Source organism: Etheostoma cragini, chromosome 10 (assembly GCF_013103735.1).
Source record: "Etheostoma cragini isolate CJK2018 chromosome 10, CSU_Ecrag_1.0, whole genome shotgun sequence".
Classification (NCBI taxonomy): Eukaryota; Metazoa; Chordata; class Actinopteri; order Perciformes; family Percidae; genus Etheostoma; species Etheostoma cragini.
The window spans coordinates 6,084,437-6,097,929 of record NC_048416.1 but is presented as its reverse complement, the minus strand read 5'-3'; the positions used below and the strand labels follow the sequence as shown (position 1 = coordinate 6,097,929).

Here is a 13,493-nt window from a genome sequence, read left to right as displayed (position 1 = left end):
ATATATATATATACAGTGAGGAAAATAAGTATTTCAACACCCTGCTATTTTGCAAGTTCTCCTACTTAGAAATCATGGAGGGGTCTGAAATTGTCATCGCAGGTGCATGTCCACTGTGAGAAACATAATCTAAAAAACAAAATCCAGAAATCACTATGTATAATTATTTTACTATTTATTTGTATGATGCAGCTGCAAATAACTATTTGAACACCTGAGAAAATCAATATTAATATTTAGTACAGTATTATTTGTTTGCGATTCCAGAGGTCAAACGTTTCCTGTAGTTTTTCACCAGGTTTGTAATGCGGCTCACGCTGAAAATAACAGCAACATTTTGTCACATTTAGCTTTAAATATTGTTTAAAAAACTGGTATGAAATTGTTAGGGTCACTTTCTTGCACATTTACAACAACATTTGTCAACTTGGAGATATTTTAAATAGTTAAATCCAAATATTAAATGTTACACCTAAATGTTAAATGTCAAATCTAAATACTAAATCTAAATCTAAATGTTAAATCTAAATGTTAAATCTAAATCTGAATCTAAATGTTATATCTAAATATTAAATCTAAATCTAAATCTAAATGTTGAATCTAAATGTTAAATCTAAATCTAAATGTTAAATCTAAATCTAAATGTTAAATCTAAATCTAAATCTAAATGTTAAATCTAAATCTAAATGTTGAATCTAAATGTTAAATCTAGATATAAATCTAAATGTTAAATCTAAATGTTTCGGGTGAAACTAAATATTTAGCTAATATGCAAATGAAATGGCGGTAACCGAAAGTAACAAAATTAAAGCTCGAGGAGGACAGTGTATGTTTATATTGTCAAATAACGAATAAAAATCATCTCATCCGGAGAAATGGACTCTTGAACTTGGATAAACGTGATAATAACCTAACTAAAATAATAATCACAGTTGGAGAAACTGTATTGGAAGAGTACTTTGAGGTTTTAGTGTCACTTATATGAATGGTGCTGGACTTATGACCTGTAGCCACTATAGCCAGCCACGAGGGGGGGCTCACTTTGACTGGTCTGTCACGTTCGCATGCATTAAGGTCAGCAAGAGCCTATCTCAGCCCATCCCCGATAAGGCACGGTACTGACGGCCATGGTCACACTGCAAAATGTCCAACGAATCCGCGTTAGCAGAGAACAACGGCAGAGCCGTCCTGGTGGCTATGCGAACTTATTCATCAGCGACAGCAACAGCCTCAGGGCCACCGCAGGCCACCTCGGTAAGTATGTTTCCAAAACACGTAGCTAACATTGGATTGTTGTCAAGGTTAACTTAACTAAACTAGCTAACGGTAGCTAGCCAGTAGAGATTTGCTACTAGCACCAATGCACCTTTGCACATTTGTTTCTATAAACAGTAAAACTCACGCCGCTAAGTGACGCATAGGGATGAACTCATGAGCTGAAAAACAAGGTGTGTAAATGTGTGTTCAATTATGTGAAGCTGTTCACAGCAGCGAAGCATAAATTACATAATTTAGTGTTACAGCTAACGGAGGCTACTTGTCACCTCTTTGGCCTTTACTCACAAGATAAAAACCGTTCTCTGCTTGGCTAGAGAGAGAGTAGTGCTGATGGAGGACAGAGGCAGTCGCAATGATAAAGACATTTAATTTTATTCAATGTGAGTAATGTACCAGAGTGCATAGTGTAAAAAAAGCATAACATTTAATCTTCCTTCAGGCTCCCACCACCTACAATAACACTCCGGGTCCAGCCACACCCACCACCTCCACTGGGACATCGTACCGCTCGGTATACTTTCATACTCATGTATCCTAGCTGGCTGTTTTTTGTTTTAGTTTTTTTTAATTGTGTGGTGTAATGTTTTGGCATTAGTTACAATCATCTTGGTGGCATATTTTACACAAATACAGTATTATGATGTAATAAATTGCTGATTGACAAAAGAAGGTTAATGAAACCACCTGGTAATCGATCAGTCGTAGAGACGTCATAATGGGTTGATGATACAATTAGTTGGTTTGGATTTACAATTAACTAAAAAAGTATTGCTCTCTTGTAATGCACAAGTGTCTGTGTTGTCATTGATTTCAGGTTCCGTTTCCATCAGTTCTTCAAAGGCCTACTACACACTCACGTTTTGTCAGTAAAAACAAAGCCTGCGAACACTATACAAGAGATGTTGTGTGCTTGCCTTTTTCTTCAGCATCAACAATCCGCATTCCAAGGGGAGACAAGAGCAAATTTAGCACAAGATGGCCTTTTTAGGAAGATTTCCTTTACATCTGACTGATCTGTGAGCTCCCAGATAGCTCAGTGGGTTGAGCGGGTGCCCATGTACAGAGGCTTGCCCCTGCACGCAGCAGGCCCGGGTTCGAATCCAGCCTGCGGCCCCTTTGCTGCAAGTCACTCCCCCTCTCTCTCCCCCTTTTATACATCTATGTCTGCCTATCTAATAAAGGGGAAAAAAAATAACTTTAAAAAACAACAACATCTGACTGGTCTGAAGCCCAACTTAAAGAAGAAATGAAATTTTCAGAAGAACGTTTTCATTGTCTATGGGCCAGTCCTTCAAGAAGTTGCCTTGATTAGTTCAGCCACTTGTCTCTATATAATGGAATTAATGCGCAAACCTGTACAGGTAAACAGTTTATATGTCAGTACAGATTTTCAGTTATGGGCAACAATATATTAGAAGTAAAAATATGTATGTTGCTTATTCTGCTTCTTTACCTAAATAACATAGCCTTTTTTTAGGTTAACTTAGTATAAAATACTTCTGCATTGCCACTGGCTTGATGCATTATATATCACACATAACACTTTTTTTCTCCAGGAGGAACCTGAGGAACTCTCTGATAAGGACTTTGAAAGTCCTGTGGTCTGGAGGAGAGGTGGGTCTTAGAATTTGAAATGTTTCTCAACAGGTTGTAGGCATAGACAGCAGTTATTTTCTCATTGCAATGGGTTTATCATTTATTTATAAAAAAAGGTTATCTGTTCTAATTCTGCTCATCCCAAAATTCAGATATGGGTAATTCAATAAAAAATGTTAAGTACTGTGTTTCCAATTACTTATATATTCATTACCTTCTGTCCATAACATAACATCATGTCATTTAGGTCATACAGTGTCACCTTCCACAAGTGAAAGTGAGCTCATCAGTCACGGGTGTGAAAGTGACAGACTGCAACAAAGTCCATCGCGTCAAAGAAGAAGTAGGTTAAAGCACTTGTTTGTATTGTGTTTGCCATGGGCTGTATGGTATATTAGTTTAAACCCTGGTTCAGTCCTGGTCCTTTCTGTGTGGAGTTTGCATGTTCTCCTGTGTTTGTGGTAGTTTCCTGCACCATCAAAAATGGGCACATTTAGGTTAATTATCCAGTCAGTGCCCTTGACCAAGGCATTAGCTCAGAATCTGGAGTTGGTTCACAGGCACAGTGTTATGGTTGTACCTGCCCCTGGGATGAAATAAATGCAGAGGACAAGTTTGACTTTAAATTGTATGTGTGATTAATAAAGTATACCTTTGTCCTTGACAACCGCTTTATTTTATGCAAAGTTAAGTTCATACTTTAGGATTGTAGCTCTGATTTTCCACTTGCCAATAGCAATAAACAAACTTTAACGGTAGTGTGAACAGTTCACTAATCTTAAGACTTTGATAGTTCGGTAGTGTGACCAAACTGTATTGGGATTGGATGTCTTGATTCATCTGTCTACAAGTCACTATAAGAGGTGTAGACTGAGATTAGTAGCACAATTCATTTCATTTGTACTGAAAGGGAGACCTCCTGTTCTTTTTGCAGTGCGGAGAACAGTGCCTTCATCACCGAGGGAAAGTGAGGCCAGATGTCAGGAGACAGAGAGCAGCACTAAAGAGAGTGAAAGTCAGGGCCAGGCAGGGGACCTGAGACAAGTGTTTCCTTATAATGTGGCAGAATTTGTGTAAGATATTGTTTGGGCTTCATAGATATGCAGCAGTGTAGGTGTTGGTTTGTTTACAATTTGAACCTCTGATATAGGTTTCTCTCTCTCTCTGTCGCTCTCTCCTTCTCTCTTTCTCTCTGTCTGTCTCGTTCTCTCTCGGCTTTCTGCTGTCGCTGTTTATCTCTTTTTGCTCAGCCCTGTTTATCTGGAGGAAGATGAGGCTCTCGAAGAGACAATTCAGCGTAGTCTACTAGAAGAGTGTGATAGACCTGCTGTTAATACTTTAAAGTAAGAGTTACAAGTATTTTTTTACTACGGTAATTATCTTGTTCTCATCAGTGTAAACATCACAAACAGCATCAAACAGATATATCATTGTGCACTGAAGGTGCTAGTGGAGTAAATGCACAGATAGCCAAAGGTCTGTTTATCTTTGTCTTTTTTAACATAGGTCATCTGAAATGTTGAGCAAAGAAGAAATTGCAGGCCTTCTACAAGCTCACAGTGAGAGAGTTATTACATTGGGAACAAGACAGATCTATATCAGTCGAGCCAGTGTTTGGACCACAGCCTTACGTGTGTTAAAGAGACCTGGTTTTGCAAAAAGCTGTGACAGGCTCTATGTCACATTTGCAAGCGATGAGCATGATGCTGGGGAAAATGCTGCTGACCTTTGGGGTCCTAGACGAGAGTTTTTCCGCTTACTGGTGAAGGCTATCTTCCAGGACAGTGGCTCTTTTGAAGGTGTGTGTGTGTGTGTGTGTGTGTGTGTGTGTGTAAAATATAAAGAATGTGCTGTTTTAATTTATTGAATCTTTCAGGCACACCCAATGTGTTGTGTGTCTGCTACCTTTTCTGTTCCATTCCCCCCTTTCCCCAGTATGTCTGTGTTGTCTGTCCACCACTTGAGGGCGTCCTAGAGGTACAAGGTCTACCAGCTCAGCTGCACCACATCACCATCATCTATCAACACAGCTGCGTCTCATCACCATCACCACCACTGCGGTATTTATACCCGGGCTGACCACCTCTTCAGCGCCAGTTCGTTACATACTCCCAAGTGGTAACTAGGCCAGTCAGTTAGTATTCGTTGCTCTTCTAACCTTGCTATTGACTAACTTTGTTTTTTCATTCCGTCACAGATACTGTGTTCCGTCACCTATCTGTGCAGCTTCCCCGGACTGGATTTCCACTTACACCTTCACCATCTCCTGTCCCTTGTTTTTTTTGTGTATTTTTGTGGATTAAACCTTTTTTGTTGCCGTTCATTATCGTTCTGTGTTGTTCTGTGTTCGGGTCCGACTAAACCTCAACAGAACGAACTGGCCAAATGGACCCCGCGGAGACACCACAGGATACCAGGGGGGAGGGTGCCCAGCGGGCTCTTCACTCCCAAGGAATCCTGCTCGGGCAACATGACCGGCTTCTCCACACATTGTTGGAGAACAACCAGCTGCTCATCGCCCAAGTCACCAAACTAACTGAGCAGGTAGATAAACTGTCTGTCACTCCCTCTGCCTCACAGCCTGTTCCACCTGCCCCCCCAGTCATGACTGCTGCTCAACTTCACCGCGAGCCTCCCATCTGCTCGCCTGAACCTTTTTCTGGAGAATTGGACAAATGCTGGGGGTTTCTTCTGCAGTGTGGACTCATATTCCGCCAACGCCCGCTGTCCTTCGCTTCAGACGCGTCCAAGGTACATTACGTCATAGGATTACTCAGGGGCAGAGCACTAGCTTGGGCAGAAGCAGTGTGTACTAGCCGTCTCACTGCTGAGATCTCTTTTAAGGACTTTGCTGCAGATTTTATCACTGTTTTTGACCACCCGGACTATATTGGGTGTGCAGCTAAGCGGTTGCTTAGCCTCCGTCAAGGAGCAGACAGTGTGGCAGACTACTCGGTGGTATTCCGGACGCTGGCTACTGATTCCGGCTGAAACGAGGAAGCACTTCGTGGGTTTTTTGTTAATGGATTATGTGAAACAATTAAGGATGAACTAGCACTCCGGGATGAGCCCGACTCCCTTAATAACCTTGTTTCATTAGCCATTAAACTCGACAACAGGTGGCGAGAGAGACGACGCGAGACAGGCAGCCGGCCGGATCCCGTCAGACGGACTACTGCTCCGACCAGGCTTCGCCGACCGTCCTCCCCTGCGTTTCCAGCTACCTCGCCGGTGGACGCATCCGGGGACTCCGCAGTGGAGGCCATGCAGCTGGGTCACACCCGTCTCTCTCCTGCTGAGAGACGCCGTCGCATACAGGCAGATGAGTGCCTGTATTGTGGTGATCCCACTCACCGTGTGGCTACATGTACTATCCGGCCAAAAGACAAGGCTCGTCAGTGAATGTGGGGGTACTGACGAGCCCTATCCCTACTCCTGTACCCACTGCACTTCGTCTCCAGATACCTGCCACCATTCAATATGAGGACCTTTCACTGCCCGTCGCGGCTCTTATTGATTCGGTTGCTGAGGGCAATTTCATGGACGTTAGCCTAGCCGAGTAAGCTGGTTTCCCAACTGTGCCCATAGAGACCCCGTTCCGGGTCACAGCCATTGACGGCCATACATTGGCTCATATCACCCACCAGACTGTGCCCGTTACGGTGATCCTGTCCGGGAACAACCGTGAGACCATCTGTTTTAGGATCATGTCGGCCTCTTCCACCCCGCTTATCCTCGGATTCCCGTGTTTTAAAATCCATAATCCCGTTGTTGATTGGCAGCGTCTCAAGGTCCTTGGTTGGAGTGACCGCTGTCATTCCGTCTGCCTAGGCTCTGCTGTCCCACCTGCCGAACTTGACCCTGCCGCGGCGGTGACACCTCCGGACCTGTCTTCGGTCCCTCCCGACTACATGGGTCTTGCGGATGTTTTCAGCAAGGCCAAAGCCCTATCGCTTCCTCCCCATAGACCTTATGATTGTGCCATTGAACTGCTCCCTGACGCCCCTTACCCCGCTAGCCGCTTGTTTAGTGTGTCTCGGCCTGAGTGGGAGGCTATGGAGAGGTACATAAGGGAATCCCTGTCGTCCGGCATCATCCGTCCTTCTTCGTCCCCGGTGGGGGCGGGGTTCTTCTTTGTGGAGAAAAAAGACAAGTCTCTGCGCCCCTGTATAGACTTTCGGGGGCTCAACAACATCACCGTTAAAAATAAATATCCCCTGCCATTGATTAATTCCACCTTTGTGCCTCTACAGGGCGCCGCTATATTCACCAAACTGGATTTAAGGAACGCTTACCACCTCGTTCGTGTCAGGGAAGGTGACGAGTGGAAGACCGCCTTTAACACGCCTCTGGGGCACTTTGAGTACCTGGTCATGCCATTCGGACTAACTAATGCTCCAGCTGTCTTCCAGGCACTGGTCAATGATGTGTTGAGGGATTTTCTGGACCGTTTTGTGGTGGTTTACCTGGATGACATTCTTGTTTTCTCCTCCTCTCTCCGAGCATGTGTGTCATGTCCAGCAGGTTCTTCAACGCCTCCTAGAGAACAAGCTGTACGCGAAGGCTGAGAAATGCTCCTTTCACCAGCACTCTGTCCCGTTCTTGGGGTTCGTGATCGAGAGTGGACAGGTTTCGGCTGACCCAGAGAAGACCAAAGCTGTCGCCGACTGGCCCACGCCTACGACACGTAAGCAACTACAGCGCTTTCTGGGTTTTGCTCATTTCTACCGCAGGTTCATACGTGACTTTAGCTGTGTGGCGGTCCCTCTGACTAAGCTCACGTCCCCCAAGATCCCCTTCCACTGGTCTCCTGCTGCTGACCATGCCATGTCTACGTTGAAACGTCTGTTTACTTCGCCTCCTGTACTCAAACACCCCGACTGCTCACTCCAGTTTGTGGTGGAGGTTGACGCTTCTGCGTCTGGAGTGGGGGCTATACTGTCTCAATGCTCCACTTCAGACCAGGAGCTCCACCCTTGTGCCTTCATGTCTAAGAAACTGTCCGTTGCCGAGCAGAATTACGACGTGGGGAACCGGGAGCTGCTGGCGGTTAAGCTGGCACTGGAGGAGTGGCGTCACTGGCTCGAGGGTGCGGAGCTGCCGTTCGTAGTGTGGGCGGACCACAAAAACCTGGCCTACATCTAATCCACTAAGAGACTGAACTCGCGTCAAGCCAGGTGGGCCTTGTTTTTTGGTCGTTTCAATTTTACCCTTACCTACCGGCCAGGTACACGCAATGTTAAACCCGACGCTCTGTCACGTCTGTTTGACCGCACCGAGGACTCTTCCGAGCCGGAATCGGTGCTGTCATCCCCTCGGGTTGTTGCCGCCGTACGCTGGGAGATCAAATCTCTGGTGAAGGCCGCCCAAGCTACGGATCCTGGTCCCGGAGACGGCCCCCCCGATCGACTCTTCGTTCCGCTGCCCGTGCGGTCTCAGGAATTACATTGTACACACACTGCACGTTTTGCCTGCCACCCTGGCGTACAACGTACCCTGAGTCTGCTGAGGCGACACTTCTGGTGGCCGTCGGCTGAAGCAGATGTCCGGGCTTACGTGGCGGCCTGCACCGTCTGTGCTCGGGGAAAGGCCTCCCACCAACAGACTGCTGGTCTGCTGCAGCCTCTCCCGGTCCCCAGCCGTCCCTGGTCGCATGTGGCCCTGGATTTTGTCACGGGCTTGCCCGTTTCTGGAGGTAATGACGCAATTCTCACTGTTGTGGACAGGTTCTCTAAATCTGTCCATTATGTTGCATTACCTACCGCCAGTAAAACGGCTGACCTCGTTGTCCAACATGTTTTCCGTCTCCATGGAATTCCTGTGGACATTGTGTCTGATCGAGGCCCACAATTCATTTCCAGGGTGTGGAAGGAATTTTGTTCTGCCCTAGGTGCGACCGTCAGCCTCTCTTCTGGATTCCATCCACAATCCAACGGTCAAACCGAAAGGGCCAACCAAGACCTGGAAACCGCGCTCCGCTGCGTGGCCGCCCAGGAGCCCACCGCCTGGGCGTCTCTCCTGCCGTGGGTGGAGTACGCGCATAATTCTCTTACCACCTCGGCCACCGGTCTCTCCCCCTTTGAGGTGGCTTTAGGGTACCAACCTCCGTTGTTCCCTGCCCAGGAGAGGGAACTGGCTGTGCCGTCCGTGCAGGACCACCTACGTCGCTGTTGTCAGATTTGGGTCACAGCTTGTGAGGCCCTGCTTCGGTCCACAGAGCGGTCCAAGGCGGTGGCGGACAGGCACAGGATCCCGGCGCCCCAGTTCCAGCCAGGCCAGGAGGTTTGGCTGTCATCCCGGAACGTGCCGCTGCGCACCGAGTCGCGGAAGCTCTCCCCACGGTACTTGGGTCCGTTCGTGGTCGAAGCAATCATCAACCCTTCGGCCGTCCGGCTGAAGCTGCCCGCTGCCATGAGGATCCACCCTACCTTCCACGTCTCCCAGTTGAAGCCGGTGTCTTCCAGTCCCCTTTGTCCTCCCGCTGACCCTCCTCCGCTGGTCAGGCTTATCGATGACCATCCGGCCTACACCGTCCGTCGGCTCCTGGACGTTCGGCGGCGTGGCAGGGGATTCCAGTACCTTGTTGATTGGGAGGGCTACGGGCCCGAGGAACGGTCGTGGATCACACGGCGGTTCATGCTGGACCCTCAACTGGTGGCCGATTTTCACCGGTCCCATCCGGATAAGCCTGGGCCGCCAGGTGGCGTCCCTTGAGGGGGGGGCTCGGTTGTGGGTCTGCTGCCTTTTCTGTTCCATTCCCCCCTTTCCCCAGTATGTCTGTGTTGTCTGTCCACCACTTGAGGGCGTCCTAGAGGTACAAGGTCTACCAGCTCAGCTGCACCACATCACCATCATCTATCAGCACAGATGCGTCTCATCACCATCACCACCACTGCAGTATTTATACCCGGGCTGACCACCTCTTCAGCGCCAGTTCGTTACATACTCCCAAGTGGTAACTAGGCCAGTCAGTTAGTATTCGTTGCTCTTCTAACCTTGCTATTGACTAACTTTGTTTTTTCGTTCCGTCACAGATACTGTGTTCCGTCACCTATCTGTGCAGCTTCCCCGGACTGGATTTCCACATACACCTTCACCATCTCCTGTCCCTTGTTTTTTTTGTGGATTTTTGTGGATTAAACCTTTTTTGTTACCGTTTATTATCGTTCTGTGTTCGGGTCCGACTAAACCTCAACACAATGGATGCACACCAAGACTGAACATGCTCCACTTGCAAAATGGAGTGAATCGAACCATTGGCAGGATGATGTCTACAATAACAGTGCAAGGGGGTGAACCACCTGCATTCCTGTCCCCGAGTGTAGTGGACTACATTGTGTCTGGGGACATCCTTCAAGCTCACGTGACACCTGATGATATAGGTGACCCTGATTTAAGGGAGAATCTCAATAAGGTAATGCGCAATGTTTGGATTTGAAGACTATTGTAGTAAGCCTTTGCTTTGGACTATTCCACAGCAGTACAGTTACTTTTATTTTGGTGGAATGCATTATCCAAATATTTTTGGTTTCATATTACCAAATAAACAACTACAAATTCAAACTTTTCTTGTCATAGGTAAATACGTATTAAGTGAAATGCACAGTGTGCATAGTACTTCTGTAAATGTTGATTAAATGCAGTAATTTGAGAAAATAACATTTGATCTGTAATCTTTAGGTTCAACATGCAACCTTGCAGAATGATTTAGAGAAAGCAGTCAGTTGCTGTAACTCATTGTGATATCAAGTTGAGGGTCTTCCACTTGTAGTCACCATGGCCAACAGAGATGTGTTTGTGAAACATGCAGTTCTATATCATACTGTTGTGCAAAGGCAGAGCTGTCTTGATCAACTAATAGATGGTGTGTCCCATTATGGAGTAAGATTTACCTCACAGTTCTGTATCATCTTTAGTTATCTTTATGGCCTTTCATTTATGGAGTTGAATTTTCCCTACAGGTTTTGTCACCCAGCTTGCGTGTGCTGCTTGACATACCAGGAGAGGACAAAGGTCAAGAAGCTGATTTTGTAGCTGGTATTCTCAAACCAAGCTACTCTGTACTGGGGAGCAACAGAAGAGCTAAAGAGGAGTTGATGGTGGTCAAATTTAGGAAGTTTGTACAATGTGTTTAAAGTAAGTATGTATTTGTTGTAGTACCTTTTTTCAGAAAATGCCTACACGCAAAACAAAATGCTGCATCTTTGGCCACACTGTATTTCAGCCATGAATACTGATCCATCCAACTTTTGTTAAAAACTAATCTGCTGATTCCCAAATTGCCAGGAGGGATATTTTTGAAGGCAGTCATGGGCCCTCTTGAGTATGGTTGCTAATGTCAGCTGCAGCACAAACCGTAACGTTAGCGTCCTCAATGGAAACCGCTGCCGACAAATCCCCTTGTCTTCATTCCAAGGATTTTCTTTTTCCTGTGGTTATGTGACGACGAGCAAAAAGCTATCCATTTTGGTGTATTTTACTTTTCTAAATTTCCAAGCTCGCTTTCAAAAAACAGTCTGCCGTGCGTTAAGTTCAAAGGTTCACTGGGCGCTGGGCCCATTGGCCAAAGAAGATCACCTGTTCATATTATTTTAGACTAAAATATGTATTTTTTTAAAATTTGTATTCAATTCTTATTTTTAACAACATGAAAAAGACTATTCAAACGTCAGATTAAAATATAAATATAAGATATTTCTTGTGGGTGCTATGGCTAATATAGCACCCACCTAGCTCACCCCTGTTCCCGCCACTGATGAACTGCTACCTCTTCTCTCAAATCTAGCCACTGAAAAGAAATAAGCAGAGGAATCAAGCCAAGTACAAAAGCTGGTCAGTCTGATGTCATGTTGCCTGAGCTCATTACTATTCATGAGCTTGATGGGTAAATGATGCTGGCAGCCAGGCTCTCATTGGCCACCTGATCAATCAGAGTCAATCAGCTTAGCTCCTTGAATATTAATGAGAACTGGCACAAATCGAACTGAGTCTTCATGCAGGCTTTTTATTAAACGCTGGAATGGCTTGAAACAAGGTAACCAAGGCTTTATTCCCACAAAAAAATATTACAGAGTCCATGGTAGAACTTCAGACATTACCACAGAGTAATAAAATACGTGTGGCAGAGTACCTTTAACAAATATGAGGTTACTAAAGTTGGAATGTTCTGACATATATCTGTTAATGATCTTGTATAATGCAACAATTTCTTCATTTTCAGGATTTTAGGTGAAATGAATCACTTTAAGCCCAATGACAAAATAATAGTAATTTTAACATAACACTTCAGGGTAAGATCTCACTTTAACCCAATATTTTGCATTTAGAAACACTAAATAAACGTTGAATATAGGGTTTTTAACACACAGTAATGTGTTTATTATTATAATTTTCTACAACTATTACTCCTGTGGATACACAGATTTTGAAGGACAATATAGTAAAACAGTTATTGTATATCATTGTATAAAAATTTAAATGTGGTGTTTACAGCTTGTTTTTTCTGATGCCAGAATATCAAGAATGAAGGTTTACTGTACTTTTTTTTAGTGTGTGCTTCTGTACATTTGCTTGTCAGATGTTGTTTAATCAACTGTCATTTTATGCAGTAACTAATGACACAAATTGATTTGTGCCCTCTTCACAGCTTCTTTGAACTTAACCCAGTGTAAATCAAATCAGTTTCTTTCTCCTTGGTTTCACTTTCGGTGGCATCTTCATGTCCTTTGATCATTTTTATTTTTTATATTTTTATCGGTATCTGAGGCTTTGATATGTTGGAGTATGTTATCTTGATTTCCCTACGGTAATCATTAAAGTTTGATGTTCTTTTGAACTTGAGCAATGGTTGGATTGACACGTTGAGAACTGCAGATGGCACAAGTCTTTAACTTCTCTTTGCTCTAGTGGCGCTGTAACCTGGCTGACCCTGAACAAGGTAAACAGAGAATTTCCTCTTTTGACAGACACTTAAATATGTCACAATACACTATATTGGAAACTAAACTATTCTTCCCCTTCACATAAAACAAGACATCTGTCTAAAACAGAATTGACACTATTTTCCTATCTGGCCTTTACTGTTCTTTCACTCCCAGTTTATTTCTCTTCCATTCTTTTAGATTTGGATCCTCTTTTCCTCTAACTATCCGTTGTTGTATTCCCTTCTTCTGTTTTCTTTCACTTCCTGTCACTTGTCAAAACCTTTTTTTCTTTTCACTTGCATCTGCTCTTTTTCTCTCCCCATTTCTTCTCTCCTTGGCCAAATTCCAAACATTTCTTTAGAATTAGGTTTTATCCCCCTTTCCCCACCGCCTCAATTTCAGTTTCAGCTATTTTGTCATGAATCTTTATAGTGATTTTTTTGGCCAAACTCATCTCTGTTGTGCTCTCATGCTTTTATGACATTATGTAATGTTTAACCTAATTCAATTCTGTCTTTTTCTCTAAAACATCTCCTGGCACATTTGAGTAAAGCTTAATTTCAATAATATTAAGGATGTCTGGAAGTTTTCAAAGCCTCCAGCAGCTCTGCTTTTACATCCCGCAAAATGTGCTGTTAGACGACAGTGGCCAAACTGCTGGGATAGAGTTTACAAAAAATCCAGGGAAAACAACCC

At 44.7% G+C, this 13,493-nt stretch overlaps 1 protein-coding gene and 1 long non-coding RNA gene across 2 annotated transcripts; both read left to right on the top strand.

Annotated features, from left to right (window-relative positions):
- Positions 1 to 1,202: 1,202 nt before the first annotated feature.
- LOC117951389 lies at positions 1,203 to 2,145 on the top strand. The gene is made up of 3 exons (XR_004658155.1): positions 1,203 to 1,254; positions 1,718 to 1,789; positions 2,093 to 2,145. It is a non-coding gene; the product is annotated as an uncharacterized LOC117951389 (long non-coding RNA).
- A 432-nt stretch (positions 2,146 to 2,577) lies between these two features.
- LOC117951377 lies at positions 2,578 to 11,019 on the top strand. The gene is made up of 10 exons (XM_034883083.1): positions 2,578 to 2,639; positions 2,835 to 2,892; positions 3,122 to 3,217; positions 3,809 to 3,947; positions 4,125 to 4,217; positions 4,381 to 4,673; positions 4,751 to 4,757; positions 10,072 to 10,288; positions 10,555 to 10,755; positions 10,836 to 11,019. The coding sequence occupies exons 1-9, from the start codon at positions 2,613 to 2,615 to the stop codon at positions 10,615 to 10,617; spliced, it is 993 nt and encodes a 330-aa protein (XP_034738974.1). The 5' UTR covers positions 2,578 to 2,612; the 3' UTR covers positions 10,618 to 10,755; positions 10,836 to 11,019.
- The last annotated feature ends 2,474 nt before the right edge of the window (positions 11,020 to 13,493 follow it).

Bases quoted from the DNA above. Each gene is read 5' to 3' on its own strand.
- LOC117951377 (XM_034883083.1), top strand. From the start codon at position 2,613: ATGGAATTAATGCGCAAACCTGTACAG. The intron at 2,893-3,121 runs GTGGGTCTTAGA...CATGTCATTTAG, and splicing joins TCCTGTGGTCTGGAGGAGAG to GTCATACAGTGTCACCTTCC. The intron at 3,218-3,808 runs GTAGGTTAAAGC...TTCTTTTTGCAG, and splicing joins TCCATCGCGTCAAAGAAGAA to TGCGGAGAACAGTGCCTTCA.